This window comes from Pelodiscus sinensis, chromosome 1 (assembly GCF_052426305.1).
Source record: "Pelodiscus sinensis isolate ZL-2025 chromosome 1, ASM5242630v1, whole genome shotgun sequence".
Classification (NCBI taxonomy): domain Eukaryota; kingdom Metazoa; phylum Chordata; order Testudines; family Trionychidae; genus Pelodiscus; species Pelodiscus sinensis.
Genome location: NC_143052.1, coordinates 148,987,888 through 149,015,764, shown reverse-complemented (window position 1 = coordinate 149,015,764; position 27,877 = coordinate 148,987,888). Strand labels below are relative to the sequence as shown.

General features: G+C 47.2%; 1 protein-coding gene across 4 annotated transcripts in view; it reads left to right on the top strand.

The window, feature by feature from the left end:
• The window catches only part of LOC102453546 (galactosylgalactosylxylosylprotein 3-beta-glucuronosyltransferase 1-like), a 43,162-nt gene that overhangs the window by 10,446 nt on the left and 4,839 nt on the right, over positions 1-27,877 (top strand). For 2 of the 4 annotated variants that reach the window (XM_075905755.2, XM_014577800.4), the window contains 4 exons: positions 18,695-18,908; positions 20,538-20,686; positions 24,497-25,032; positions 27,470-27,766. In XM_075905755.2, the coding sequence (XP_075761870.1) occupies positions 20,575-20,686; positions 24,497-25,032; positions 27,470-27,766 (945 nt within the window). In that variant the 5' untranslated portion in view covers positions 18,695-18,908; positions 20,538-20,574. The remainder of the gene's footprint in view (positions 1-18,694; positions 18,909-20,537; positions 20,687-24,496; positions 25,033-27,469; positions 27,767-27,877) is intronic. The other 2 variants (XR_016347702.1, XM_089772402.1) reach the window with 2 other exon arrangements.

The following is a 27,877-nucleotide window of genomic DNA, read 5'->3' as shown; positions in this document are numbered from 1 at the left end:
GCTTCCATAATTGCTCCTCATAGGATTTCTTGCTCTTTCCTCTGGAGCATCTGGTCTGAGAGAAAGATATTGGCCTACCTGGATCTCAGAACTGATTCAATCTGGAAATGCCTCTGTTCACTTGAATGGGACATAATTCAGTTCTTCAACCTTATTTTCAGTCCTCAGAACAGATTCACTTTGCCTTCAGCATCTGCTTCTTGAGAAGGGATGGGTCAGTGTTCCCTCTAATCCTTTCTATCCATGTGCAGAATAATTTTTTATGTGCACCAAGGCATGTGTGATGGTGCACCATCAGTAGAAATAAAAACACCTTGCTGTGGGCCCTCTGATAATCAGCTGGGCAGCACTGGAATCTCTTTCATTAGTGGCCACAGAAGCACACAGCTTATAGGGAGCCTTGGTCAGGGTGGTTCTGATTTGATCTGCACTGGTCCAGTGCTGCCTAGGCTGCAGCAGTCACCTCTGCTTGTGCTACTCAAAAGCTATCTACAGCCTTAAGCGTTTTGAGGTGCCAGTTAAAGAATGATACAAAGCCTGGTATTTTTCCATTATCTCCGGCACTGAGGTCATGGCAGCTATTTCAGCTACTCCCTGCCTCTCTAACCAAGCCAAGTAATGAGTTAACATCCAAAAATTTAAACTCCTGTTGAAAGATGTGTTTTTAAATGGACATGTGTCTGGTGGGTATGGAGAGCAATTGGATTTGTAGAGGTGCTGGAATGAGTTTAACATGTCAAACAGTGTTGTGTGCTCCTCTTGCAAGCTAAGCAGGGCTGATCTTGTCCGATATATGTAGGGTTGCTGCTCTCCAAAGAAAACAGGAATGGCAGTGGTTTTGCAGGCTCAATTTCCTCTGCATCAATACAGAACCAACCCTTGCTTTGGCATTGGGGGCAGCATGCTTCTGCAGGTACAATCCTTCAGAGCAGATGCACAACTGGTATTGCCTTACCCCTCATGTTTGTTAGCCTATGGCACCTCTTGTTGGAGCAGAGCTGGGTTCTGTACCAGCATCTGCCCACAGGGTAGCTTTGAACAAGTCACTTCATTGAGCCTCAGTTTCTCCATCTGTAAAAATAAACATGGATGATAATACTGAGTTACTTCCGGGGCTTTGCAAGGTGTAATTGCTAGTCACAAAGTGCTCTAAAACCCTAGTGAAAGGAGCTATCGATTAATAACAACCAAAGCTCACAATGATGCTCCCTTTTCTAGCCCATAGATTTAGTGAATTATGTGTCTAATGGTAGGCCACAGCAGTGGGCTGTTTGGGATAGGTGCTTCAGGCCTTCCAGAACACAAGGAGGGCTGCACATGGGTGGGAAAGAACAGTTCCAGCCAAAATATTGTCCCCTAGTGACCAAGCTGAGCCATCGTAAGGAGAAGCAAGGGAACCAGCTGTCTCCTGCAACCAGCTCCACTGGTACAGCCAGGCCAAGGTGGCTGCTGTCTCATTAAGAAACCCAAACTGACTGTCCCTGGCGGTGATCTCATTTCGATTCTTTCCTGATACATTACAGTTGTTGCCTTTTATCTCCAGGGGCTTTTTTTCCCCCAGTCCACACAAAGGTGAAAAGGAGCGAGGCACTGATGACTTTCCTGTATCTGCTGGCTTCTCTCTCCAGCTCTGATATGAATAAGGCCCTTCATGCGCTCCTCTTGAACAAACACAGATGCTTTTGTTCTGTGGGCTGGTGGGATGGGATGGAATTAATAAATTAGAGGGCTGATGCTGTGCTGCCACATTCTTGCAATTTTAAGGCAAGATCAGGAAAGAAAGCAGGCAAGTTAACTCTTCTTTAGAGAGAACACTCAGATGCCAACTCCGTCCCCTCCTCACGCATGCTCTCTGTCCTCCGCTTTCCTTCCCACTTAATCTCTTGCTCCTTCTCTGTTTAGTTTCCCCCACTCAGTCACCCCCATTCAATTCAACACTGTATTTCTGTCTCCCCTTCTGCCTTCCTCTCACTCAGACTCTTCTGTTACATTATATCTCCCACCTAGTGTTCCCATCCCTCCATATTTCTGGCCTTTCCCCACCTCATCCCTATGTTTCAGCATAGACACTACCAACATAGCTAGAGGCTTTTCTCCTTGGCATAGGTAATCAGCCTTCCGGAAAGGCAGTAATTAGATCAATGGAAGACTTCTCCTGTTGCCCATGTGCTGTCTATGCTTGAGCGCAGGCAGACTTAATCCCATCACTCAGCATGAGGGGTGGCCCATCTCTTCTGGCCTGCCCCTCTTCTGTTGCAACAACTAGGAGCCGACTGGACTCCCAGTTCCTCTGATAGTCCCCTTTGTGCTGCCAGCTCTAGTGATATTGATGGGGGCTTTTTTCTGACTGCTCCAGCTCTGGAGTCCTATTATTACATGAGAAACTCTGCTTTGTTTTTAAAGTAAGTTTCTAGCCCTCATGGTTGTTAGGGTTGCCAGGTGTCCGGTTTTGAACCAGACAGTCCAGTATTTGAGCTTTCTGTTCGGGGAACAAATTGAGAAAATATAAACGAGAAAATATAAATGTTGGGTATTTTCTAAATAAGATGTAATGTCGATTGTGATGTAATGTCAAGTGTGTCCAGTATTTTTGTTGAAACCATCTGGCAACCCTAGTGATTGTGGAGGAAAAATATGAAATGAGAGCACCTTGAAGGCGAATGCAAAGAATCCAAAATATATTCTCTTGTGGTCTTCAGACAATCTTATGATTTGTGGGTGACACCTTTGAATGCTTGGGATTAGAAATGCTGTGCTGCCTTTTAAGGTTTAATTGGCACACTGTGGCCTCCAGGTAATATATGCTGCAGAATGCCCCAGGAAACTGTAAAAACCTGGTGTATGTGAAAACCGTCTCTCTCAACTCATGATACACGTTAGTTAAGCATGTGCAGTAAGAGACCTCTCTCTCATGCCGTCCAATCCTATGGTGCACTTGGGATATAAATTACAACGGTATTGCCAATCCCGTGTATTAAAAATCCTGCAATTGGCTTAAAATAATGAGATCTTGTAAATGAATCTGTTCTGGGTTCTATTTCTCTGACATTTTGTGTGTGTGAGTGGTTAGATTTCACCTTTTCAGGCTTTGCTCTGCAACCATGAGGGCTTACATTTTACTTTATATTTTAAACGAAAGCTGAGCTGCTCACATGATGATTCCAGGAGTTGGAACCCTTGGGTAGTTACAAAAGACTGCAAGACAAACTAATATTGTGTCAATATTTAAAAAGGGTAAATGGGCTGACCTGGGTAACTACAGGCCTGGTCAGTCTGACATTGATACTGGGCAAGATACTGGAGCAGCTGATACCCTCCTTTAATTCTTTATTAATTAAGTCCAGTAATATATCTAATGCCAATCAACATGAGTTTATGGAAAATAGATCCTTTCTAACTTGATCTTTTTGGAGTAAAGGTTTGGTTGATAAAGGTAATAGAGTCTGGTATAGTTTTTTTAGACCACTGTAACGCATGTGACTTGGTACCACACGGCATTTTGATCTAAAATACTAGAAAGATTAGATTAACATGGTAGGTCTCAAACTGAAACTGTAAACAAGGAATCCTCAACCACTCTTTCTAGTGTAGTCTCACATAGATTGGCTTTGGTCCTGTGCAATTTAAAACGTCTGTCAGCGACCTCGAAGAAAACGTTCTTCACTAAGAAAGTTTGCAGATGAGACAAAATGGGGGTACAGCGAGCCCTCGCTACTTCGCGGTTCGACCATCGCGGATTCACGACTTCGCGGACTTTTTTCATTACATTATGTATATACGTGAATCCGCGATGGTCGAACCGCGAAGTAGCGAGGGCTCGCTGTATACATGTTAAATATGGTGTCCCTACTTCGCGGATTTTCAACTATCGCGGTCGGGTTTGGAACCTATCTACCGCGATAAACGAGGGTTCACTGTAATGGTAAACTGAGTGCAAGAAATGTGAGTCCATTTTGGTCAGTTTCAGTCTTAAGGTTTTAAAAATCTGAAATTTCAGGGTGTGTCTAGGTGAGGTCCCAACCCAAAACAGGAAACGCTGCCCCCAACCATCTAAGCTGGGCCCTTGTGTGGCCGCTCGGGAAAGATTTGGATGCCACCAGCCGATTATCAGAGAGCCCACAGCTAGGTTTTGTTTCTAGTGGTGGTGCACGTTTGCACTTGTCTCAGTGCACATAAAAAATGTATTCCTCACCTGGATGGAAAAGATTAGAGGGAACATTGGTTTGGGGGTGGGGATGTTGCAATGTTGTCCCTTTCTCCCTCCTTCCACACCAGCTCTGGGCCTGCTGTAATGTGGACCTGAATGCGCCTCCCCAGTGCCTGGTAGGATTCCCTGCTATGGGAGTCGGATGACCACCAGGATCCTGGGGCTAAATTTCCCCTGAGAGCAGTGCAAATCGCTTCCTACTGGCGTTCAGAGGTACTTGGGCGAAGGGGCGATTTCACAGAAGGGGAGGGGTCTCGTTTGAGTTACTGGCTAGTACATTTCCACACAAGCAGCTGCTTCTGCCCTAGCCCTGCCTTTGCTTGGGGATGGGAAGACATCTGTCACACATAGGGAAGCGTGGCACGTGAAGCACCAGTCACAGCTGTGAAGTGCGTGTAAGGGGGAATCGACCTTTATGTTGCACATTAGGATGCCAATTGTCCCACTCCAGGGAGAACCATAATAAGACGGAGAGTACCCAGGAGGGATGTTTTACTGCAGACAAAACCATCCACCAGTCAACAGAACATGCAGACTCCTAATCTGAGAGAGGAGTATGAGGGGCCTTTTGTTGCTTCTCTCTGTCTGTAGCATTGTCTGTCTTATCCAGAAGGTCTAACTACCAGAGATGCCGGTCTGTCCCACATTCCCCACCCAGGACTGCATGCTTGCTCCTGAGGAAAGTGGATGTGATCTTCTGGAACCAGCAATCCACTCCAGGGAAAACGAGACTTGGAAATCCGTGCTAAGCCTTGGACTGGGACATCAGGAGAGAGCTCCAGGGAAATCAGCCAGCCTGCCCCAAAGGGGAATAGGAAAAGAAGGGGGCTGAGTGAGAAGGTGGCCAATGCTGGAAATAAGATAGAACTAGAGAGAATGTGCTCCCAGGAGAAGGAATCTCAGGGAGAGACAAGGGTTTCTAAGTTTGAGTTTTCACGTCTACATAGCAGGGCTAAAGTGGAATTAAGCGACACAACTTCAGCTGTGTCAATTGCATAGCTGAAGTTGAAATAGCTTAATTTGGCTTTTGGCACTGTCTCGACAACAGGAAGTCGAAGGAAAAGTGCTCTTCCTTCAACTTCCCTTGCTCCTCTTGAAATTAGGGTTACAGGAGTTGGGATAGAGGACTTTTTACTCTGACATTGTTTCAAAGTAATGGCTTACTGGATAGTAAGCATTGTGATATTTTGAAATAGTACCACTTATTCTGAAATAACACCGCTGTGTAGACATACTCTTAGAGATGGGTCAAAGCTAAATCCCTGCTTCCAAAAACTCCCAACTGTCTGTGAGGTTCTGGAATGGATTTGGGGCCAATCAAAATCCCAGGCCCAGATACCTTAGCTTTGGGATATTTGAGATCCAGATTCTAATTTAGTGTTTCTAAACAGCCAATGGTGTTTTAGTGCCAGCAAATTAATTAAGTGCCAGCAAATCAAAAGCCGACTGGCACTTAAGTAATTCTGCTCTCTGAGACAGATACACAAATGGACAAATGAGCTAGAACGTGGGGGGAAGTTCAAATCCAGATCTGAATTTTATAGCTCTGGGCTGTCTCTCATTAGAAGGCTGCTGCTCATCTTGCCTGAGAGAAAAGAAAGAGCTTTTGTGATGTCCTCTGAAAATATAGATGGTGATTCCAGGAAAACCTGGTTCCTCTCTCACCTCTGGCTGGAGAGTCCCTGTTGCCTAGTAATTCTGCCCAAGATCAACTCTTGGCCTGCATTTGAGCGGTTTGATAGCCCTTCACCCTCTCCCCAGATGCTGCATATGGCAAAGGGTAGCAAGGAATGTGTGTTCCATCTTGCTGAGGTTACCAGTGGTTCTATGACTAGAAATCAGAGAGATGCAAAAATGTGAGGAGAATAATCTGTTTGTGGTTCTGTCATCAGCATGTTGTAAACAGTGTACAATGATGGCTGGTCTGTGCAAAGATAATTTTGTAGGCTAAATGGGTGGAAAGAATATAGAAATTGCCATCTTGGCATATCTAGTCCAGCATTGGCCTATGCATCAGGCTACAGAGGAAGACTTAGAAAAATAGTCATATCTATTCACACTGAAAATGGATGAAAGGGGATGGAATTTCCTTCATGACTCCCATTCCTGAGCACGTGTAATCATGAAGGTGTACAAGTGTGCCTCTGGGCATAGTACAGCACCTATTGACTTCCCTAGAAAATTAGCTTTGTCTCTCCTTATGAGATCTTCCAACTTGAACAGGGGCACTGGAACAATTTGTAGAGTAGATGTGCAGAGAGCCACTGAGCCGAACTTCAAATCTTTGTATATGGTAGAAACCACTTCAAGCCAGAGGGTGAGGCAGCACCCCTATTTCCAGCACTTATGATCTTGAATCTGCTTTGGTCCTATCTTCCCAACAGGCACAGATTTACCATCTGTAGTAATGTTTTTGTTTCCTCCTTTTGCAAAGAAGAACTTTTCAGGAGGGGCTTTTCCTTTTTACCTCAGCCTAGTAGGCTACTGGCTCGCTACCTTCCTGACAACTCCATTCCCCTACTTCTTTCTTGCCCTTTAATTTCACACCCATGGGGCAAAACACTATACATTGTTTATGCTGCTTTTCATCTCCGTCTTGATCAAAGTAGGCCAGTTCAATAACTGACATTAAAGATTTAATTTCTGCTGGAGTTTTCTGAGCAGTGGACTACGGAATATCACTGTAACAGAAAATTTACCCCCTACCGCATTTCCTCCCAGAGGCATTTTTAGGTGTCTGCACAAGATGGTGATGATGCTAGATAATAAGCAGCAGATCTAATGTGCTTTAATGAATTTATCCCCAGAAAGATTTGAGAACCAGCTCTCTGGGTAACTTGTATGCCACAAAACTACTTCAAAGCCCCAATGTTCATCGGGTATATTATTCCTTGCCTTCTGGAATAAATGTCACCTTTTCCAAGACATAGCTGTGGAAGAGGCACTAACAGACCATATCTGGCATGTTTTGCTGGCTGCTACGGCATTAGCATTGGCTACTTTCCCCTTTATGTCAGTTCTAGTTCTGGCCACAAAAAAACTTGCATCCAAACTCTTCATTTTCATTCTACTTTATTAATCATGCAATTCAACCATCATTCTCCAGTGAAAACAGTAGGGCTGCATCTAGACTGGCAAGTTTTTCCGCAAAAGCAGCCGCTTTTGTGCAAAAACTTGCCAGCTGTCTACATTGGCTGCTTGATTTTGCGCAAAAGCACTGACATTCTACTGTCCAAAATCAGTGCTTCTTGCGCAAATGCTTTAACGTTCCCGTTCGGGCAAAAGCCCTTTTCCGGAAATGTTTTTGTGCAAGAGGGCCAGTGTAGACAGCTAAAAACTGTTTTGTGCAAAAAAGCCCCGATGGCGAAAATGGCAATCAGGGCTTTCTTGCGCAAAACTGCGTCTAGATTGGCATGGACGCTTTTCCGCAAAAAGTGCTTTTGCGGAAAAGCGTCCGTGCCAATCTAGACGCTCTTTTCCGCAAATGCTTTTAACAGAAAAACTTTCACGTGGGCACATGAACACTGCCATTGACTCTCGTGAGATGGCTGACATGCTTAAAAGTACACATTTAAGTCCACTGCAGCTGATCCAGCAAGGGCTCTCTGCTGTATGATTTTTTTGCCATCCAGAAGGAGTGTATTGCATTACTATAACCAAAGCCTTTATCTTTGCTCTCTCTAGGGGTGATGGGAAGGTCCACTAGGTAAGAGTTTGTACACTGCCTCTGAAAGTAGGGAGAATGAGCAGAATAATCAATCAGGATAGTGCATTAGTGATAGCAATGTCCTCTGGAGACTTGCATTTGATGCAGCTAAGATCAAAGCCCATCTCTGCATCCTGGCTGTTGCTAGAGGTGCAGTGTCAGCCTTTGGACTCAGTATCTTAACAAGGAGTTTGTGATCAAGGGCATGCATGGTATTTAATTATCCCCCAAATAATGCTTAATGTCTCTTTCTCTTTGAGAGTAATTCCTCTCAGCCTTTGATAATGTTCTGGAAGTAAATGTCGTGGGGTTTGCCTTTCCTTCTTTACAACCAACACGCGAAATGACAGCTACCACTCCTGCCGAACAGGCATTGTGGGCTAACACAGTAGGGAAAGCTCTGAATGAAATGCACTAGTACACTGGAACTATCCTGCTTTGCTTTTTGCTTCCTTAAAAGACTTATTCTGCCACTCAAACAAAGCCCCTTTCCTAACCTTTGATAATGCAGCTAGTGGGGCTGTTTGGTGCCGATACATTTAGAATGAATGCTCCATCATAGCCACTGTTGCCTAAAAAGGATCCCTGCTCTAAAAGCATTTGGTAGCAGAAGGGGAAAAATCTTGGTTTAGACAAGAACCCGAAACTAACTCTGCTGCAAATTGGGTATGATTCTCAGGAGAGCTGGCTCTCTCTTGAGACAGCTATCCTATCTGTTTGGTTTTGAACTGTCATTCTTTCTCCAGGTATGTTGGCACTTCTCTTTCAATAAGAAGCACAGATGCGTGGAAATTAAAACTAGGCCCAAAGCCGCAACATTCTGAACCACCTGAAAGTTCCAGGGTTCTGGTAAGGCCCAATGCAGATGGGGACCAGTTTGGTTTGGATTTAGGAAGATTTGGGTCTGACTCGAACCTAAAGAACAGGTATTTGGATTGTGCCAGCTCTAAAAATAAAACACTTCACAGAACTTTCCATTCCCCCCCCCAACCCTGGAAGGTTCTACGTGAGTGGGGGACAGAAAGTTGGTTCTGCACTTATCTGAACTAGCTGTGTCGATCCCTTGTTCATAGCCAAAGTAACCGCTTACTGTTCCCTTTCTACCTAAGTTGACAGGGAGAGGCATGCCTTAGCACAAATGTGCTGGACGACCTGGAACTAGCCTGAAGGTTTACATTAGCTGCCTCCAAATTTTTTCTTGTGAGTAGGACCCAGTGTAAAAGAACCCTGCCCTCCCCCTAACCCTCCTGTATACGCCACTTAGAAACGATCAGCATGGCTGGGACTCATCTGCTTTCTCAGGAAAAGAGCCAAGCAGAACTGCGCACAGATCTCATGGGCAGGGGCTGGAGGCCAGCAGTGGGGTGAAGGGAATATCCTGGAGTTCCCAAAAGAAAAGCCCAGTTTCTTGTCTGAAGTCACTGCAGATCCCTAGGGTTGAAGAAAGATTAGCAGAAGAGGTATGTGAAGACGGTGCCTTTCGAGAAGTTGTGGGGTCAGGCAGGAACGTTTTCCTCCCAGTTGACTCTCACCCTGGAAGGGCTCCCACCCCAAGGGCAAACAACACTGAAAACTGCAGCTTAGATGTACCTAAGCATCTAGTCCCTGTAAGTGTTAGCACTAGAATGCCTGCCCTATGGGGAGGTCAGCACCTGCGGTCTCCCCTCCCCATATTCTTAACCTCTGTCCTTTTTAGCATTGCAGCTATCCAAGCTCTTGCAGTGAAGTGAACCTCATGCCCTTTTTCCTAGGGTCAAGATCCCTTTTTACAGGTGAGAGGAAAGACTTGCTCAAAAATCACTCAGAAAATCAATGACAGGGTAAGGACCAAACCCCAGAGCACCTGTCTCTACATCACAAGAGTATCTTTTCCTTGCGGGCATTGCACCGGGCAGGAATTTTCTCCTGCTTGTGGTGCCCTGGCTGGAAATGGAAAGGGTTAGATACACTCCTTCCCTGCCTCATTTTTCTAATTAAATCCTCCCTCCTGACATGCAGCATCTTTCCCTGCTGTTTGCTTTTCAGAAGCCAGCTCCAGCAGAGTTCAGGGAAGAAAATGCTGCTACTCAGCCAAAGAACCAGCTCTGCCTTCCCATTTCCCATCCCCCTCCCAAGCTGTGGCATCCCCTCCTAGAACTGAACCCTTAGTGCCTGTGTTACCTCTAACCCAGTATTTCAGTCCTACAATGCCCCCATTCATGCAGCACTGCCTCAGGGAGAGGATCCTCCTATTGGGGAGGAGGCCTGTAAAAATGGGCCTCGTTATCATGTTCATATAAATCGCGTTCTGCAGCTTTCTTCCATAGCAAGCCTGTGTCATCTACTTATGTGCTTCTTTAAATCCCCTTCATGTTTTATTTGTGCATTCAAAGCAGGCAGGAAATACTCTAGTCAAGGGAAATACAGCAGCTCCTCAGCCCTATAAAACTTGACGCCTCTGCTCCTGACCCTGTGGGATGTGATGCAAAAGCATGGGGCAGAGGGGACAGAAACTTCCTGTCGATTTCAGCACGCCGGGACGGAGCTGTTGCTGAGTGCCACCCATACAAGAGTTGTCATGAATTATGCATTCCTGGCTTGAAGGGAGGTTGGCCTCATCAATAATGAAGGCTCGCTGCTCTGCCTTCAGCACTGCATCCCTAACGCCTGCAGTTGGGGGATTGGTTAAATCGGCAGGGACGTCCTCAAGGTTCTCCGGGGCCACGGGGAGAAGAGGCTGCAGAAAGCAGGCTGATGCACGACATTGCAGAACCTTCCCGGGCATACAGAACGTGAACCTGTACAGCCCCCATGCTGCCCTGCCAGCAGCTCTGCTCAAGTGCTCACGTGTAGACACACACGACACAAACATACAGCCAGAAATGAAGGTGCCCAAAATGACTGGGAATTTTTGAAAAATGTGGTTTGAGCAGCTGACATTCACTCGGGGCACTCGCATTAACAGACCCTTAAAACTTCCTACCTGTCAGGGTGGTTAAATGCTGGAATAAGTGGCTTGGGAAGGTTGTGGAATCTCCGTCACTGTAGATATTTAAGAACAGGTTAGACAGACACCTGTCAAGGATGATCTAAACAGTACTTGGTCCTGCCGTGAGGGCAGGGGACTAGACTTGACCTCTCAAGGTCCCTTCCAGTTCTAGGATTCTTTGACCCTAGATGTATGTATCAGGTGGTTGGATATTATTACTAGTAAATGGCCCTTCCCTTCAGGGTGACAGTCTATGGCCTGGTCTACTCTACATAATTAAGTTAATTGATGTTAGGTCAAGTTCAGCCTCCCTATTAATTGCTGTAGTTTTTCATGTCTATTCAACTGTAGCGGGTTCACTCACTTTTCACACGGCTTCTCACTTTTTTGCCTGGATGACTCCCTCAGAGTGGCTTGTGGGGAAGTCACCCGCTGCTCCGACGTGCCCCCTTTGGGTGAGGTGTTCTCTTCAGGTCACTGCCCTCTAGCAGTGACCACTCTACTGTTTGTCCACGCCCCCTTCTGGGGGCGGACGAGTCACTGTTCTTCCGGTACTCCTAGGGTCCTCCATACTCCCAGGACCCCTAGCTCTTCCCAGGATCACTCAGCTCCTTCCTGAAACAGCCAGTTCCTCAATCTGCCCAGGTCCCTCCTGCACCTCTGCCTTTGTGCCTTCTGGCCTAGGGCTTCCCTGGCTTGAGCCCCCCAGCCTACCACAGCTGCCTCCGTGCAAGCCCCCAGCCTTCATGACTGCCTCCATGCAGCACTGGGCCTCAGGCCGGGTAGTCTGGGTTCGCTGGGCCCAAAGCCTGTAGCCCTGTGGTAGCAGACAGGCAGAACCCTCACTTCCTACCAGGAGCTGCTCTTATAAGCTCCAGCTGGGCCCTCCTTAATTGCCCTCAGCTGGGCTTCCCCCTGACTCCAGGTCTCCCAGCCCCTTAAAGAGCCAGGACAGGGCAACACCCTGCTACACAACCCTTCTGCCAGTGTTTCACATCCTCTCCAGTAGCACTTCCACTGACTTCCATGGAGGGGTAAAGAGCCTGCACAGAGAGAGGCAGGGCTTGCTGCGTGGGTCTTAGGCTGCCCTTACAAATTATGGGGACCTATGCAACTAGGGGACCTCTGCAAGGCTTCTGCCAGGTGCCCAGAGCTTTCCTCCCTCCCCTCCCCCCCCCCCCCCCCATACAACTTCTGCTGGGAGCCTGGGCCTTGAGGCTTCCCTTCTCCTCCCCACACCCCGCCACCATTCCTTTTCCCCCTCCCACAGTTCACCAGGATCCAAGCGCTTCCCTGAGGCTGGAGCAGAGCTGCAGAGGCTGGGGAGCAGAGAGCCCTCACTGGGCAGCTGCTGCTGGCTGAGAGGAGCATGTGAGCGGGGGTGGGCAAGGGATGGGGTGGAGGGGTGGGAACAAGGCAGGGAGAAGCCCTGCAGCAGACACAGGGAAAGGCTAGAGAGGAACCAATAGAGCTGGTTAGTGGTGTCCTCAGGTATACACGCCTGCATTGCTGTGTAGGGGCACCTGAAAATTTGGACCCATGCAGCCGAGTATTTAGTTTATGCCTAGTGACTGCTTTGGTGATGCTGACAGATGATATAAGTAGCAGTGTCTACGCAGACACTGCATTACCCTAACTACTCTGCCATAACCCCTACACTTCTTCTGGAGGTGCAGTTACGTTGCTGTAGTAGGGCACTGAGGGCATGTCTACACAGTCATTATTTTGGAATAACAGCCATTATTCCAAAATAATTATGCAAGTGTCTACACAGCAATTCCGTTATTTCAAAATAATTTCAAAAAAACAAAAGGGCTTATTCCGACTTCTGTAAACTTCATTCCATGAGGAATAACGCCATGTGGATGCTCCACTGCTGCTGTTTCAAAATAGCTCCTCCCCAGGGCCATTCAAAGGAATTACTCCCCAGTGCCTCCTGGAGCTCTAAATCAAGGTAGCGCATCTACATTAGGGGAGCCTGCCTCAGACTAATTTTGAAGCTTCCCTGAAGTGTAAATAAGCTATTTTGGAGTATTTCTTCTGGAATGGCTTATTTCAAAATAAGCGTGCAGTGTAGACGTATCTTTATATTGGTAGGAGCAAGGCTGTAGCACATACATTGATGTAATTGGGTAAGCAGTCCTACATTGACCTGACTCTCTAGTGTAGACCTAACCTAAGCTTACAGATCTCGAGGGCAGACTGCCTACCCCAGTATTTCCTTGGACTCTTCTCCTCAGCATTTCCCCTTACTTTGCTCCATTCCCCTCTCTGTCCCAGTTTGTATCCTCCATTAGCTCTGCCTTCCTTCCATTCTCAACCCCTGGGGCATCTCTCTCTCTCTCTTCCCCAGCCCCTTGGTGCTCCCGGGAGAGGCTCAGAGAATGGGTTCTGCTCCCTCAAAAGTGATGTGTGTTTCAGAGAATGGGCAGCTGAGCCACGTGAGCGGGAGAGTGTCACCCTCCAAATGCTGGGTAGGGCAGGACCCTGCACTGCAGCCCCACAGCAGCTGCATCCCTTTTCCATTATTCCATTTCCCCCTACCTGTAGAATGGGGAGACTGACCTGGAACTCCTCCACCAGGCAGCTGGAGGGTTATTTAATGCCTGGAAGTACTGTGGAGTTGGGAAGCACTAGGAATGTGTTCTGTATTATTGATGCTGTATGATCCCACTTTTCCTTTGTTCTGCTGCATCCACATTGTCATTTTCCAGCCTCGGCCTTGCCCCGGTTATGAGTTTACAGTCATTACAAGGACAGTAGACTAGGACGATGAACGACAAGGCTCTCCCAGACCTGGGTTTCCTGAGCACATGTAGCTGACTAGCAAACCCTAGGGTGCTGTAGCTTCTTCCTAACACAGCCCGCCCCAGCCTGGCTCTCCCTTGCCTTAACCTGAGTAGGCTTTCAAGTCATTTCCAAGGTCACCCCATAGTTTGGGTTCTCCCAAGGCTGCCATCTAATCCTGTTCTCCTGAGCACTATCCCAAACTCCACTGAGATGCCCCCCGTTATATCTGATCTCAGGGAGCAATGAGGCTACTATCTATGCTGGAGTACATACCCTGCAAGCCTCCCTAGCACAGGTATAAACAGCAATGTAGACAGAGGGGCCTGGCTCAGGCAAGTGGTAAGACATGCCTGTGGGTATGTACCTAGCCACATACCCTGCAGGCTTTTTGTTTGCCCAAGCAGTGCTTCCCCCAGCTACACTGCTCTCTTTAGTAGGGTAGTGTCCCACTGCTGCCTACCCCGCTGCTCTCCTCTTTCCCTGCCTAAGGGTTCAGTAGTGGGAACAGACTCTGGCAGCAAGGAGGCAGTAGGGAAAGGTCCCAGCAGCTTCTCCCTGCTGTTGGGACTTTTCCCTGCCACCCCTTTGTACCCCCTCCCCCGTTGCCAAACCCTTTCACTAATGTGCATAATTACATACCATACTGCAGATGGGCATGTGATTTTTTTTTCGCTGCAGCTCATAGACGCGCATACTGGCCACGCCATTGCAAATGGTAGATGTAACGCATACTGGCCACGCCATTGCAGTGTAGATGTAACTGAGCTTATTTTACAGGCGTGGAAATGTTGGGCTGTTTCCAAAATTAGAGCTGCCCTTTGTTAATATTGCATTTTGATAGCAAAAACTCTTCTGGGAGTTAAACAGGCTGGTGGCGGTCAGCTGTGATGGCGCCAATTGCACCAGATGCTCTGAGCAACAGTCAGATACTTATGGCTCCAGCCACAGACAAGACAAGAAACAGTCAAACCCCGCTCCTCCAGAGGGGGCATGTGCGCACACACACGCACACACAAAACAGAAGATTGATGGATGAAATTAAGCAGAGAGATGTGTAATTGGAAAGCAGCTCAAGAAGGTTACAAGCAGCATATTGAAAGCATCCATCAAGCATCTAGCTAATGTTGTTATGGGTACAAAATACAAACAGAGACTGCAGCAAGCACTAGAAAAAGAGGGGGAGAGCCTGGGATAGTTAGAAAGGGAAAAAAGCAAGGGAGAACATACTAAATAATAATACAATTAATATTACAGCAGTACTTACAGGCCCCTCGAAGTCAGAACAAGAGCTGTGTAAGCCCCTCCCTATACAATTTACAGCCCAGAATTGCTGGACAAAGTGTGTTATGCGGAGGATCAGACTAGATAGTGTAATGATCCCTTATTTCATCCAAGAAAATGCACTTCAAATTGGTGTAATAAAGAAAAAGGACGGAATGGAGATTGGAAGAGGAAAGTAATAGGGCTGGGAACACACAATTACATAGATTAGCTGTGTGCACAAACAGATGACTCCAAGCCAGTTAGAGGTTGTTTTTAATTAAAAATGTAAATAAATGCATCAAATAGATCTCAATAGGTCCCATGGGTCCCCAGCTTGGCCATTTGCCATCTCCCACAGGCAACATGGTATAGATGGATTTCAATGAGGTATCAGGAGCAGGGTAGGGTAGTGGTTTAGCTTAGGGAGCGTGTTCCATGCCTGTGGGACAACACAGAAGAAACTGTGCAAGCACCTGTGAGAGAAGGAGACATGGGGGTGATCAGGACTACAATTATTGTCAAGCGGCACTGATGAAGGACAACTCTAGTTCTCGGAACAGAAAAAACACGCAGCCTGGAGAAAGAGGAGTGAATGAAGCAGAGAGTGAAGGAGAGAACAGGGAAGGAGAGGAAAAGCGGTGAGAGAGGAAATGACTTGTTCAGACTCAGGAAGGGTGAAGAGCAGAATCCTCTGTGATGCTCACTGTAGATCTGACTGCTGGTTTCATGCAGTGCTAAGGTTCTGCAGTTCTGGGCATTATAGAAAACTGGTAAGGAGAAAATGAGCCTATAGAACATTGGTTGCCAAACTTTTGAGGGCTGTGCCCCCCTTGCTCCTGTCTGTACCCCCAAGAATCAGGAGCGGGCCATGGCTGGGGGGATGCAAATTTGGGAAAGGGGACTGAAGCTAGAGCCACAGGGATGGGGCCAGGGACCAAGCCATGGCCAGGAGTCAAGGATGAATACAGGGACAGGAATGGAGTTGCAACAGAACCATGGTGGAGGCCAGCAGCTGGGCCTGCATCTGGGTATGGCTCCACTTCTGGTCCCACTCTGCCTCAAGCTTCTGCCCTGGGCGGAAGGTGGGGCCAGGATCAGCCAAGAGCTATGGGCAGGGCTGGAGCAGAGCTCCAGGCAAGGAGAAGCTAAGTGCCATGCTCTACCCACCTCCCTTGGGAGCTGGCCCACTGAACCCATCAAGGGGGCCAGTACCATACTTTGGGGACCTGTGATATAGAAGTAAAAGAATAAAGAACACCTGGGCTGTGTCAACACCTGCGGCTTCTTGCGCCGCAACATCTTGCGCAAGAAAACGTCCACATTGCCATGTGTGCACTGTGCTTTTGCGCAAGAGCATCCATGGCAGTGTGGATGCTCTCTTGCACAAGAGCTCCTGCACAAGAGGGTTTACACCTGTTAAAAAGAGAGCGTAGCTCTTGCGCAAGGAGCCATCTCTTACCACGCTGTACTATAAATTTCCATGCGCAAGAGTGGGCGGGCAGTGTAGACGCTCTGTGGATTCTTGCACAAGAACGCCGTACTTGCGCAATAACCCGCCAGTGTAGACATAGCCCTGGGGAGCTGCACCCACAGATTCTGGCTCTGTGTGGCATTTGGGGAGCAGGAACAGGGCTGGATTTGAGGATATAGAACTAGAAACAGAATTTGTACACTCTGCTAACGGTCTTCTGCTCCCTTCTATGCCCTTGGTAACAAAACCGCATCCTCTACTCCTGGAGGAATTCTGTTTCACTGCATGTGCACAGAATTCATGTCCCCTGCAGATTTCTTTGCTTCCCTGCAGTAAAATGATTTCTCGCAGGGAATCAAAGGGAAGCCACAAGATCAGTCACATACCCCTCTCTAGGAGCATATGCAGGTTGGTTCAGGTACCCAGAGCAATCACCCGAGGGTAGAGGGATGCTGGGTGGGCACCCATGAGAGAGAGACTTTGTCCCTCTTAATTGCTATTGCAATGTGTTCAGCATGGAAGGGCAGGGCTTTAGGGTGTTTCTGAAGAGTTTGGTATGGGGCAGACCTTGTCCCATCAAGCAGAACAGAATGCAGCAGTCTGCTTGCTTTGTGAATTGTTCCCATTGTCTTTGAGAATTCTGCCCTCTCTCCTTCCCAGGTTATAAAACAGGTATAAACATTTTAAGGCTCCTTTATATTGTTAGTGTGCTACAAAGAACAGTATGGCCTTATAAAAGCTTATGTTGATTTAGACTAGTTCCAACCACTAACTTTTCAGAGTGAAAAAATTTCCCATCCAAACATGTTGTTTGCTACTTCCCTGTATATAGTCAGTAGCCAATATAAATTTTGAGTTTGGTTGCTCAGCCTTCACTTGCTTGTCAGTTGCCTATGATGTCACACTGAGCGTACTGCTGCATATATTTGCCAACTAATAACTAGAAATAAAGGGTGAAACCTATCTACATTACTATGAGGCAAGGGGGTTTGGGATTTCCTCCAATACTCTCCATTCTCATTCTCCACCCATTGTGTTGTAGTTTAAATAAATTACCAAAAGAATTGAAACCAGGGTGATTATATTGCATTGCTTTGACAAATAAAATGTGCAGAATTTTAAAATATCGTGCGCAGAATTTTTAATTTGTTGGTGTAAAATTCCCCCAGGAGTAATCCTCCTCCTCCTGTTGTCTCCTTCCCTCCAGAGTCAATCTGAGTTTGTAGCAAACACTGTCTTCCTTTATAGACACAAAATGCTGCACTTGCTATCTGTGCTCCACAAAATATAAAGGGGCCTGCAGTGGATGCTGGAGCTTAAGAGAAAACCTAGCTTCCTGCCCCACACATCTGAGACTTACTGCTTGATTCTTAGCTTCCATAATGTGAGGCAGGGAAACAATTCCCCTCCCAATGTGGGAGTTATTAATATTATTTATTATAATTTAAAAGCAATGAAAAGATTAAAGACTTGGTCCCAGGAGATCTAACAAACCTACAGCACGCCCCCAGCTATCTCTGGTGCTGACAGGGACCCTGTTGTTAGAGTATCACCATACCTTGCAAGGGACATGATAGCAGTTTTCAGGTATCTAAAATGGTGTTACAAGGAGGAGGGAGAAAAATTGTTCTCCTTGGCCTGTGAGGATAGGACAAGAAGCAATGGGCTTAAACTGCAGCAAGGGAGGTTTAGGTTGGACATTAGGAAAAACTTCCTGACTGTCAGGGTGGTTAAACACTGGAATAAATTGCCTAGGGCAGTTGTGGAATCTCCATCTCTGGAGATATTTAAGAGCAGGTTGGACACCTGTCAGGGATGGTCTGGATGGTGCCTGGGCCTGCCATGAGGGCAGGGCACTGTGCTTGATGACCTCTCGAGGTCCCTTCCAGTTCTAGTATTCTATGATTCTATTTATCCTCGTGTCACTCCTGTGAGCTAGGGCAGAGTTGTTATCCTCATTTCAACCATGGGAAACTGAGGCCCGGGGCGACTGTGTGACTTGCCCAGGGTCACACAGGAAATCTGTGATAAAGGACTCACACCTGGATCTCTCGAATAATCTGCAAAGCTGTGGACTCTCTGTCCTCCCTCTCTTCCCTTATACTGGTCCCAGAGCACTGGCCTTCCACAGGCTCTTTACCTGGAAGAGCAGGAAGAGGAGCTGGGAGTTCAGAGGCCAGGCTGAGAGCAGGAGCTCTCTGGTTCTCAGGACGCATGGTCACAGTCACTGCTTTTATTGCTCAAGGGAAACCTCTGTCTTTGTGGCTAATGAAAATTTTATTCCCGTAGGCTTCCAGGGGGAGCACCTGTGCAGCCACTGTCTGGTAGACAGGCATGAGGGAAGAGGCCCATTGGGAAGAGCTCAATATATGCACTCAGCACCTGAGAAGAATCCCAGAGGAATCAGGGCACAGCTCTTACCAGGAGGGCGAGGGGAGTAAAGTCTGGCACACGCTGGTGTCAAAACAGGTCAACAGCGAGCCACTCTGCTGACAGCAACGTGGTGAGTCCCCCACTGACAACAGGCAGCGCTACTGCTGTGCAACTCTGTGTGCATACATGGACTGCTGTGCTGCAGAAGGATGAAATTGCCATTACGATGCTTGGCTTGGCTCCCGGGGGCATAGCACAGGCAGCTCATTTAATAATGAGACGGGGAGCTTCTGGCTAAAAGCAGGCACTGGAAGTTGTGTGATGAATGGGACAGGGGATTTCTGGAAGGAAAAGGATGGCCTTTTAGTTGGGACCTCAAATTGGCATCTGGCCTATGTCCTTGTTTCTGCCATAGACTTTCTGGGTGATGGTGAGCAAGTCTCTTCTATCAGCGTTTTAAGAAAGGGCCACTAATTTGGATACTTTGTCAAGTGACTGCCCAACCTGAGACACCTAGGGTCTAATTTTCAGAAGTGCGGATCACTCACAACCCATATTGAAGTTGACAGGAGCTGTAGGTGTCAGCAGTGCTGGAACAGTTTGTGTAGTGGGGGTGCTGAGAGCCATTGAATCAACTCTAAACCCTAGATAGGGATGGAAACCACGTCAAGCCAAGAAGTACTGCAGCACACACACACACACCCCTCTCTAGTTGCAGCACTTTTGGTAGGCAATGAGCAACTGGGAAAATTCAGGCCCAAGATGTCTTAAGTTGGACACTCAAGGAATGAAGCACCCCAAATTAGTGATCCCTCCTGAAAATGTGGGCTTTAAAGACTCTGTGCCTCAGTTCTCCTCATTTCACAGGGGTGCTGTAAAGATAACCTTATTAATAAGCACTCCAATTCTGTGGTGATGAGAGGCACAGAAAAGCCCAAGAGGAAATTAATAATTCCATATGCAGTGCATGGTTTGGATGATGCACCATACATAATGCAGTGGCCAGATACTTATTGAGGGGGATAAAAAGAGACATTGATTAATTACCCAAGTGGTGATCATCATCTTTACTGTGCACTGAATGAGGCAGGGGATCTGGGTAAAAATCAGGATCTGACTGTAAAGACGATATCAGAATTAATATGTATAAAAGGGCTGCATTAAAATGATATGAGAAAAAGGGATACTGGGCATCTTTAGGCCCACTACTGCCTCCATGCTTTGTTCATTTATGTCTCTAATTATTCAGGTCTTGCACACAACAACTGCAATAATGCTACAAATTCGGTACCTGAGGAGTCAAATTTTCAAATGGCTGAAGTGTCACTACTCGGTTCAGAAGTTAACACCCCCTTGGGATGAATGGGATTGCTAGCAGCTCCCTTCAGACTGTTGTTGCAGCTGCCTGCAGATCCAGAGAGGCAAACCACCATGCACTGGGTCCCCTGAGTTCACAGTTAGGAGGTAGTTTAGCCTTGATGGATGTGCAGAAACTTATTCTTTGAAAAATGCCTCTGTAGTACCTGACCCAGGTGTGGCAGCCAGATAAATACCTTAATGGCTCAGTTCTGGAGAGCGATGGGACTAGTTATGTGCTTAAATTTAAAAAAGGCCCAAGTGCTCGGCCCCATTCAGGATCCATCTCAACGTGAGTTGCACCTGGTCTGTTAACTGCATATCTGATAGCACTGACCTAGCCTTTGCTGGTGTCTGTCATTCTCTGTACAAGCCCCACTTACTCCATGCTCTGTTCTGAAAGGTAGGGAGATGCCTGGGCGTTGGAAGCTCTTTGCAGCATGCTAAGGAGACGTAACCTTCTCACCACACTCCTGATCGTCTTGCCATGGGCCCTGCTCCTAACCTTGTGGCATCAGTACCCAGCCACCCGCTACCTCATCCTGCTGAGAAGTAAGTGTCAGGGCTCTGCTTGTAACATGGTTACAGTGTGATCATAACAGTGTCATGGCAAGGGTGCTCCTGAAAGACATGCCTGGAGCTATTGATATGAGCGCTGGATAGGAATTCTCCACAGAAAAGGTGAAACAGAGGAAAACTTGCCCAAGGGAACCCTCAGGGACTGGCTTCTGCACTCAGCCAGTCAGCTAAAGACTCCGTTGTGTGGAGGAAGCCTCAGAGAGAAGCCCACTCTAGACATTATGGCTTAATGGGCCCAGATCCTCAAAGGTTTTTAGGCACGTGAGTCCTATTGATTTCAGTGGACGTTAGATGCCTAAATACCTCTGAGGATCTAAGTCAGTCTGCCTAAGGAATTCTTTTGTGCAGGAGAGCAGCTAGTCTACAGCTGGATTTTTCCTTTCTGCCATAGCACTACCCCAGTGGAGCTCCTGTGTAGAGAAGCCGCTGATGTTTTTGCATTACAGCATGTAGGCCTGCTCTGAGCACAGTTAGGGTGTGTCTAGACTACAGAGTTTTGTCGACAAAAGTGGACTTTTGTCGACAAAACTATACCTGCGTCTACACTACCGCTGAGTTCTGTCGACATAACGTCGACAGAACTCAGCAGTTTTGTCGACGCTGGTAAACCTCATTTTACGAGGCATAACACCTTCTGTCGACAGAGTTTCTGTTGACAGAAGGTGTTATTGAATGTAAACTGTCCTTTGCGTCTACACTACCATGTCGACAAAGCAGCTTGCTTTGTCGACAGAACTCAATGTAGTCTAGACGCTCTTTGTCGACAGAAGTTTTGTCGACAGTATCTGTCGACAAAACTTCTGTCGACAAAAGCCTGTAGTCTAGACGTACCCTTAGATAGCACAGGGCTTTAAAAACGAGTGGAATCCTGACTACACTATTACTCCCTTCCTTTGCTCCCACCAGAGATGTTGGACTGGCAGGACATTTAGGAAACAAATCTGAGCGAGTTAACACCCAGGTCCACCTGAACTAGCCCATGCTGTTTTGAGAATAATAAACTCCATACAGTCTTGCCATGCAACTTTGGGCTAAGGGGCATGCCAGATAGAATACAGGGAGCAGGCAGGGCACAGACTCAGCCCGCAGGCTGAAGGAAGGGTTATGGGTAAGAGAGACAGCTGCTTTCTGGTTACAGAACTGGTCATAGGGTTGACTCAGCTGGTTCCTGCAAATGGAGTTGTGAGAGTGCAGTTTGCTGCTGTTTTTGCCATCTCTGTTCAAAGTAAACTGGACTGAGGTCTATTTTGTGAATAAAGATAGACTAACAGGAACTATGTGGCATCTGTATCCCAAATTCCCTCTTCCAAATGGAAGATGGCCCATTGCAAAGCTCCAAATGTGCTACCACTCAGCAAAGCGGTAACAACAGCAACAACATCACTGCAACACCAGTTTTCACACCCCTCTGCAGTTCATGAGAGGGCCACACAGCTTTTTCATCTGACACACAGGGGCTGTGTCTACACTGGCATGAATTTCTGGAAATGCTTAAAATGGAATACTATTCCGTTTTCAGTTTTTCCGGAAAAGGAGCATCTATATTGGCAGGCTGCTTTTCTGGAAAAGCCCTTTTTTCCGGAAAAGCGTCTGTGGCCAATGTAGACGCGCTTTTCCGGAAAAGAGCCCAGATTGCCATTTTCGCGATCGGGGCTTTTTTCCGGAAAAGACTACTGGGCTGTCTACACTGGCCCTTTTCCGGAACAGTGTTCCGGAATAAGGACTTATGCCCGAGTGGGAGCAGAATAGTTTTTCCGGAATAGCGGCTGATTTTGTATAGTAGAGCATCGTTGCTTTTCTGGAAATTCAAGGGCCAGTGTAGACAGCTCACAGCTTATTCCGGAAAAGTGGCTGATTTTCCAGAATAAGTGGCCCAGTGTAGACACAGCCCGGCTGATTTGGACACAGTGGTAATGTGACATACAATAACGTTACATAACCCCCACTTGTGACATCATCATTCCAAGGCAGCTCATTAGCAGTGGGGATTGAACTTGGGACCTCTGGATCTCAGTATATGAACCTCTACCGCTTGAGCTAAAAAAGGCTGTTCTGTGAGTTAAGGCTGTAGCATATTTATTAATAGCTAGGTGACAGCCTTCACTAGCGGGGATAAAGCACCATACTGGGAGACCATGGATTGCAGTGACTTTTAGATCTCATCAGAATTTTTCAACTATCACATTTTTTAACAAAAAATCACCCTTTTCTAATTCGGAAAATTGAATTAATTTTTTTTAAAAATTAGAAAACGAACTTTTTGACTGTTTTCTGTTTAACTTTTTTTCTTCATCCTTTTATCCCCCGCCCCTTTTTTCAGTGGTAAAATAAGGCTGTGGAGGAGAAAGAGAGGGAGAAAAAAATTGTTAAAGTGTTTTGAATGAAAAATTTCCAGTAAACAGTGTTCACTCTGTACCTCAAAACAGCACAGTAGTCCCACAGTTCCAGATTTGTACCCTTGAAGTATGTCACAAACATACAATCTTTCCCTTTTGAAAACTGCACAAGGAAACAACTTTGAAATTTCTAATTTTTTCTCAAATTATTTTCCATTTTTTCAACCCATTGTAATGACCGCCTCTACTGGTTTGGCCCTGCCTAAGACTCTTTTAGAGTTGCCACTTCCCAAAGACCTAATTAGTATTAAATAGGGTGGGGAAACAAAGAGCACAGTTACAAAACTGAGGGTGACACTTCCATCACATTGAAGATACTTATTTCAATGCAGTCTCTTCACTGAGTGGCTGCAGGGTTTTCAAGTAAGCAAGCACTATGGCTGCTGTAGTTTTGGGAGTTGGGAGGGGAAGCATGGGTGTGAATCTCTCCATCTGAAAAATGTATACACATGATAAAGTTGTAGAAACTCTGCTTTACAGTACATTTCCCTGAACTTCAGGGATGTTCAGACCCAAGAGTTTGGTTCACGGCCCATCCCCTCTACACTTTATTTCATCTTTAAGGGTATGTCTACACTGCCACCCTAATTCGAACTAGGGTGGTAATGTAGGCAACCGGAGTTGCAAATGAAGCCCAGGGATTTGAATTTCCCGGGCTTCATTTGCATCTTGCCGGGTGCCGCCATTTTTAAATGTCTGCTAGTGCGGACTCCGTGCCCCGTGGCTACACGCAGCACGGAGTCCGCACTAGCGGACATTTAAAAATGGCGGCACCCGGCAAGATGCAAATGAAGCCCGGGAAATTCAAATCCCGGGCTTCATTTGCAACTCCGGTTGCCTACATTACCACCCTAGTTCGAACTAGGGTGGTAGTGTAGACATACCCTAAGAATGTAAGTTTGACACTACATCAGTACAGTTCTGGTATATCTAAGATTCTTTTTCTTTGTTGGCCTGTAGATTGCCTGTAAAGGGATATCTCTTGCAGTGTACCATCAGCACCACTAGTGAAGTCTAGGCAACATTTCCGTTCCGCTGAAATTTGGCACATAATCTTCCAGCTCTGAACAGTTTTGGTCAGGAGGCACTCACGTTGTACCATTCACACATTCAAAAAGGTCCCACCTCTGTGGTTCTGAATCTGTTCTTCATGGATCAAAAGTAATTTTCAGGGCGAAACCTCTGTCGTACCAAGCAGTAGGGTAAGGGGAAATATAGCTCTGTGAGAGGATTATTCTCTTATGAAGTGGTTTGCAGAATGAAAACGTTGAAGAGCCAGGGCACCTGCCGCAGAGAGAGCATAGATAATTATCAAATATGCTTTAATGTATCAGTGACCAGGCTGTTCTTTATTCTCTAACATCCAGCTTCTTCTTTTTTGCCTCAGAAGAGACCGATGAAAATGCAACTGCTAAAGCTCACTTCAACAGCACATCCCCACTGAGGGAAGAAGGGCTCCCATCATGCAGCTGGCAGCAAGCCTCAGGGGTGGCTCCAAAAGTCATCCAGAACTATGTGTATTCCCGCCCTCCCCCTTGGTCGGACACTCTCCCAACCATCTTTGTAATCACACCCACTTACACCCGGCCAGTGCAGAAGGCTGAGCTGACCCGGCTAGCCAACACCTTCTTACATGTGCAGAACCTGCACTGGGTGGTGGTGGAGGACTCGCCCCGGAGGACCAACCTGGTGTCCAACCTGCTGGAGAAGGCAGGGCTCAATTTCACACACTTGAATGTGGAGAGCCCCCAGAGCCTGAAGATGGGTGGAGCCTTTATCCCAACCCACAAGCCAAGGGGGACATTGCAGAGGAACCTGGGGCTGCACTGGATAAGAAACAGCTTCAACAACACGCAGCCACCAGAAGGGGTGGTGTACTTTGCTGATGATGATAACACCTATAGCCTGGAGCTCTTTGAGGAGGTAGGAGCCATTGCACTTCATGAAAGAGGCGAATGACGTGTAGCTGTTGCCCATAAAAAGCCTGCCCTGTGCTCTGCAGTTACAGAGAACCCTGACCCAGTGGTGCTAGCATGGTTCTCCTGCCCAGAGGAGGAGAAGGGCTTGGGAGCCCTCTCAAGGGCTCCACAGGGGCTCCCTCTGCCTTCACATGCAAGGTGGTGCAGGGCAGGCAGGGCTAGAAAGCTGACAGCTATGCAAATCTACCACCCTTTATTTCCTAGTGAGGAAGGAGTGTTCCAGCCATGGGATGCAGGGGCAGGGCAACTCCACAGCTGTGGTGTGATATAGATGGACAATTCTACCCCTCTTTGCCCCCTGCTAAGGTGCATGGCCATGCTGGTGCCAGGAGATGGTGCCAAGTCTTTGTATCCATGGCAAAAGACTCCTCTCATCAAGTCTGTTCGGGGAGGGGGTCGTAGAGCAAATGCTGCAGACCACTGGAGGGTCAGGATGAACTTATTTGGTTTTAAAAAGCATCAGACAAAAACTTCAGAACTCAAACCTGCCCTTGAGTTTTTTATGGAGGTTGGAAAAAGTTTGGTCAACTTTCCAATCCACCATTGTTTTCCTTTCCTCATTCCTCTGTACTCTGGGTCTGAGCTGAGAGAAAAAGAGCAAGCGTGAATGAGAAACGGTCATACTCGTGGTATTTCCAGGCCAGGGATTGTAGAAGCAGGAAGCCAAACAGGATATTTCATGGGGATGCCATTTGCTCTGAATTTTTCAGCCTATTGCAAACTCAAGGGGATGATTGTCCAGTAAGGTTCACCACACCATCAAGCATCACCTGAAATGCATGTCCAAGTTATCCTGTAGGCCCCATTTCCAATCCTCAGAAGTTATTTGGTCTTCTTGAGGCTAAAAAGTCTTGTCATCCTTCATTAGTTCATCCTTTCCTGCATCCCATGTGGGCACTCTTAGGCTGTGTCTAGACTACATGGCTCCATCGATAGAGCCATGTAGATTAGGGTTGTAGGCAAAGGGAAATGAAGCGGCGATTTAAATAATCACTGTTTCATTTAAATTTACATGGCTGCCGCGCTGAGCTGACAAACAGCTGATCAGCTGTTTGTTGGCTCAGCACGCTAGTCTGGATGCTCCGCTGTCGACATCAAAGCCCTTTGTCGACCATCCCATTATTCCTCGTGGGATGAGGTTTACCGGGGCGGTCGACAAAGGGCTTTGATGTCGACCATGGAGCGTCCAGACTAGCGCGCTGAGCCGACAAACAGCTGATCAGCTGTTTGTTGGCTCAGCGTGGCAGCCATTTAAATTTAAATGAAGAGGCGATTATTTAAATCGCCGCTTCATTTCCCTTTGCCCAATAAACAAATCTACATGGCTCCATCGACGGAGCCATGTAGTGTAGACATACCCTTAGGGAGCCCCATGCACTTCTAGGAAGTAGCCCTGGTGATAGCACAGAGAAGATTGCTGGGGAGGAGAATGAGGGAGAGTCAAAAGAGAGTGGCTTGCCGTGGAGACTACTTGAGTTAGACAAAGTATGGAGTTGGCTGGAGTGATTGGTAGGAACTTGCAGGCCTGGTTAGGGTAATGTGGCTTAACAGCACTGAGGAATGTTCATATTATTATGGAACAATCAGCCAAAGGCCAATAAGAGGTTAGATAAGATCTGAATATTCTGGGAAGAGGGTGGGATTCTGCCTTTCCCCCCGCCCCCCATTGTCTCTGGAGGATAGTAGATGGCAGATGATTGGAGGTTACAGGGTGATGTAACTTGAATAGCCAGGTGTTAAACACAGGAGAATGACAGGAAGGAAGAGGAGGAGAGGGAGGTAAAAGTGACCTCAGACCTCCTGGCAATTACAATGTCACATCCCTAGCCCATAGCATTGATGGACAGAGTGTCCTGCCTAGAACCACTTAGGTGTTAGAAAGGCACAGATGAAGGGGAGATTGATGCTGTGGTAGTGAATAAGGAGAGATTTACCTCTTAGCAAGAAGGTGAATGGAAGTGAAGATGAGTTGGAAGGTGGGGACAGTGGGAAGGTAGGGCAATGAGAACCGAGTTGCTTTGATTTTAGCATTGTGAAGAAGGGGCTGGAGATGGGAAGGTGAGCATTGTGAGCAGGGCATTGATGAGGTATGAGTACAAAGTCAAGTGGGCAGGCAGGGTGGGGGTGATCACAAGGGTGAGGTGGAGAGGAGAGGAGGGGGAAATCCTGGGGCAGTCTGAAGGGTGGAAATGAGCAGAGAGAAGGCAAAGAATGAAGAGGAGAAGGATGCAAGGGGTTAAAGGCAGGGTGGTTCATGCAGGTGATGCCAGGGGAAAGGAGTCAATGGGCGATAGAGCAGGAGGGGCGTGGTGCACATAGGGAGGTGGGGGTGATCTGACAGCATTGAACCTTTCACTGCACTGCTTCTCTCTGGCACACAGATGCGCTATACAAGGAGGGTATCCGTATGGCCAGTGGCCTTCGCTGGGGGTCTGAGGTACGAGTCTCCCATAGTGAGCCCAGCGGGGAAAGTGGTGGGCTGGAAGGTGGTTTTTGACCCTAACCGGCCCTTTGCTATTGACATGGCTGGATTTGCAGTCAGCATCAGACTGATCTTGGAGAGGCCTCAAGCCACTTTCAAGCTGGAGGGAGTAAAAGGAGGCTACCAAGAAAGCAGCTTGCTGAAGGATCTGGTGACTTTGGATGGACTGGAGCCCAAAGCAGCCAACTGCACAAAGGTCAGCATGACAAGGGATTTCAAAGCACAGTTTCCCCTTCTGGGGTCTACATTCAACCTCCCTTATAAACACACCCCCTGTCATGGTCCTGTCCCTCCTCCATTGCACCTG